At 49.3% G+C, this 3,554-nt stretch overlaps 1 protein-coding gene across 11 annotated transcripts in view; it reads right to left on the bottom strand.

Moving 5' to 3' along the window:
• The window catches only part of TMEM225B (transmembrane protein 225B), a 28,288-nt gene that overhangs the window by 5,289 nt on the left and 19,445 nt on the right, over positions 1–3,554 (bottom strand). For 7 of the 11 annotated variants that reach the window (XM_045047850.1, XM_045047846.1, XM_019820467.3 and 4 more), the window contains 4 exons: positions 3,292–3,502; positions 1,639–1,855; positions 1,079–1,221; positions 686–823 (listed from right to left, as the gene is read on the bottom strand). In XM_045047850.1, coding sequence (XP_044903785.1) covers positions 686–823; positions 1,079–1,221; positions 1,639–1,855; positions 3,292–3,499 — 706 coding nt within the window. In that variant the 5' untranslated portion in view covers positions 3,500–3,502. The remainder of the gene's footprint in view (positions 1–685; positions 824–1,078; positions 1,222–1,638; positions 1,856–3,291; positions 3,503–3,554) is intronic. The other 4 variants (XM_045047853.1, XM_045047854.1, XM_045047849.1 and 1 more) reach the window with 4 other exon arrangements.

Below are 3,554 nucleotides of genomic sequence, written 5' to 3'. Positions count from 1 at the left end.
AATGGATTCCATGAAAATATGGCTAGTTCTTAAACTATATGGTGGAAATGGGTGCACAGTTTATTTTTAATTACCTCTTATATATTATAAATGTTTTTATATATTCAGTGTATAATAAAATCAAGTTAACACAGATTATGTCATGGGTCAGATTAATATAGTAGGAAGAAGATTAGGAAAAAGGACAAAATTAAATAGGATTGAGACTTAGACGGTGATGGTATATAAAATTAAGAGAGTAAAGCGAGACTGAGGTGAATAAGATTGTAGATTCCGAGACAGAGATAGAGATAGAGATAGGCATAGAAACCCTTAGGAGCCAGGACAGAGTAAGACAGAATATGAGATCTGGAGGCTGGTTCCAAAGTCAAAGAGGAGGAAGATGGGCTATAGGGCTGAGGCTCTAGAACAGTGCTGTTGAGTAGAACTTTCTGCAACGATGGAAATATCTGCATCTGCACCATTCAATATGGCAGCCACTAGACACATAATAATGTGGTTACTGAACATCTGAAATGTGGCTAGCATGACCGAGAAACTAAATTTCTATTTATTTCATTTTAAGTAATGAAATGGCCACAAGTAGCTAGTGACCACAGTTTTGGCCAGTGTTGCTCTAGAGTGTCCATGGCTTCTGAATCCAGACAGAGGGCAGGGAGAAGGGCACCAGCCCCAGGACACTCACCAGCCACTATGAACAGAAGGATGGCAAAGCCCAGAACGTAGTAAGGCCACTGCACCGAGAACTTGGGGGGGCTGGGCTTCATCCTCAGATTCTGGATCTCCAGGGCATGCAGCAACAAGGCCAGGAAGGCACTGGCCCCTGCAGGGTCATAGGGAAGCACTCTTGATCTCCTCACATGGTTCCCACCTTTGCTCTTAATCAGACAGAGTCACATGGCTTACAGCCTGTATGGTTCCTACATGGAGGCTCCTTTCTCCAGCCCACACCTGTGCCCTCTCAGAGTCAATAACCTCTACCCCACATGCCTGTCTTGCCCTCCTTCCCAACACATTTCAAAGCCCATGTGCCTCACCTCCCAGAGGCCCCATAACCAGAAATCCCTTTCCCGGGTACCCTCTGTGCCTGTGCCATTGGCTGACTCCAGACGGGGCCCTCTGGGTGTGATGCTGTGGGTGCAATTCAACCTGATTTTCCCACTGTGAGCGTTCCACCTCCTCCATGTGATGGGAGCCTCCCAGGGTAGGGCCTTGGCCAGCCTTTTAAAGTCAAAAGGTTCCAAAGGGCAGAGATGGTGTCTTCCATCCATTCATCCAACAAACACTTATATTTCACTCACATATTTCACTTGTGTATTATCATTCTGTGTCAGATTCTATGAAAGTCACTGGGATAGAGATTATGGTAAAAAGACCCCAGACAAATGACCCCAAGCCAACATAGTGAGGGTGGAGCTAGCTGGAAGTACAGGGTGCTGTGCAGCCTCAGAGAGAGGAACTGTGATCCGGGGTGGGGGGGAAGGCTGCCTCAGAGAAGGCCACAGGTGAGAGGGTCCCTAAAAATTCTCTCTCCTGACACCACAGAGACCAACCATCTCCCTGCCTTTGGGCCCCTCCCCAGCCCCTTCCCAAGGCTGAGGCCTGCCTGACAACAAGGCTTGCCTGCCTGTTCCACACCTGTGAGGAAGCTGATGAAGGCTGACACCAAATTGTGCTTCCGGGTCCTCGGAAACAGCTGAGATGCAAAGGACACCAGGATGAAGGTGGTGAGGAAAGACAGGACAACCGCGGACAGCAGGAAAACGCGGCCGAGAATGATGTACACTGTGAGGGAGGGGAGGCTGGGCTGCAGCTGGACACCTGACCCGTGACAAGGGACAGAGCCCCGCAGAGCCTGCAAAGAGAAGCCCCCCCCCCACCAGCTTACCACCCTCAGTCCCACAGCATGGCCTGGGACCCCAGCTCTGACCCCTCCACTTTGCCCCCAACAATGAATGCTCTGGTTCCAACATTTTGTTCCCCGTGACATGGAAGTGTATGGGGAAAAAAAATGAGATGGACAGTCATTTTAGTAAGCAACATAAATGATACAAGTTGCATGTGGAAATGTGAAGAACTCCATCAATACTGGTCACACTGAAATAAGTGGCTGGTGGAAAATCAGAACCCGTGAGGTTGAGATGTTCTGAACTCTGTGGGGAATGCTTAATCATCCCAGTTAACCCAAGTCATGAAATAGATCCAAAATAGCAGAGCAAGGGACTTGATGACAGGGTGATTTATTCCCCTATTATTGGCATGATTCAGACCCATGTTAAAATGAGGTTTTTAGGGTTTCTTTGGGGGTGGTGGTGCAAAAAAAGATGATTTTATTAAAGCACGGGGACAGGACCCATGGGCAGAAAGAGCTGCCATTAATATGAGTTTTTATAGCCTTCTAAGCACGCAGAGATGGACAGCTGGGGGTGGGACAAAAAGACAAACGTATCACTAAACTCCTAAGACAAAGGTATCGCTAAACTTCTAGAATCTACTCTTGGGCTAAACCAATGGTTTTCAACTGGAGGCAGGTTTGCACCTCCTCACCCCGGGGATATTTGGCAATGCTAAGAGGTAAGTTGGTTGTCACAACTGAGGGTAGGCGGTGCTACTGGCATCAAGTGGGCCGTAGAGGGCAGGGGTGCTACTAACTGTCCTGCAAACAACAGGAGAGCCCCGCAACAAAGATTTTCCAGCCAAAGTGTCAGTAGTACCGAGGCTGAGCAACTCCAGGTCAAGGAGCTCACACAGTGTGGCCCATCTTCCCCCAAAGAGGCTTCTCCTCTTCTGTTATCAGGAGAGAACCCCTATATCCCCCAGGTTCACCTCCTTTCCAAGACAGACATCCCCCTGACCCTCTCAAGCCCCTTATAAAAACACAGCCTCAAGTGCATCCACAGTCCACTGAGCTCGTATTTCTGTGCATTCCCTTCGAAATGTCCTCAGGCCTGAGCACATTCTCGGTAGAGCAGCCACCCACAATCGGACGGGCATTTGGAAGTGAGGCTGAAATCCAGCCTCACAGAGTAGGGCAGGACCCCCGCCCCTCCATCCTAGATGGAGCCAGCCCTACCCCTCAAATAAACTTTGTTGCTGACACATTTGCTCCTGACCCTGGTGGTCAACCTGATATTATCAACCTTCTCCTGGCCACTACTTTCCTCTAACCCCAAAAGTAGAGACTCAGAAAATGCCCTTAGGGGCTTATTAAATTCTGTCCTCTCTGTCACCCAAACTGCCCACACTGGCCCCATCTCCCTCTGCCCCATCCCCACCTCCATCCCTCCTTACCTGATAAGGGTCGAGGCTTCCAGCATTTGATATGGAAACAGTTCTCAAACAGGCCACTGAAAAACACTTCGTGGGACTCCTCGTTTACAAGCCGCACCCAGAAGGGAAAGATGGAGACCAGCAGTATAAGCAGGTAGCCCAGGGAGGTCAAGGCTGGGGCTATGGCCCACGTGAACCCCTTCATGTCCTTGTCCTCCAAAGTCAGCATCACCTGTTCAAGGGAAAAGTGAAGGCTTCTCAAGTGGAACACAGGGAAGGAGATG

Source organism: Felis catus, chromosome E3, assembly GCF_018350175.1.
Source record: "Felis catus isolate Fca126 chromosome E3, F.catus_Fca126_mat1.0, whole genome shotgun sequence".
Lineage (NCBI taxonomy): Eukaryota > Metazoa > Chordata > Mammalia > Carnivora > Felidae > Felis > Felis catus.
Note: the sequence above shows the minus strand (reverse complement) of the source record. Positions and strands in the feature narration are given on the sequence as shown.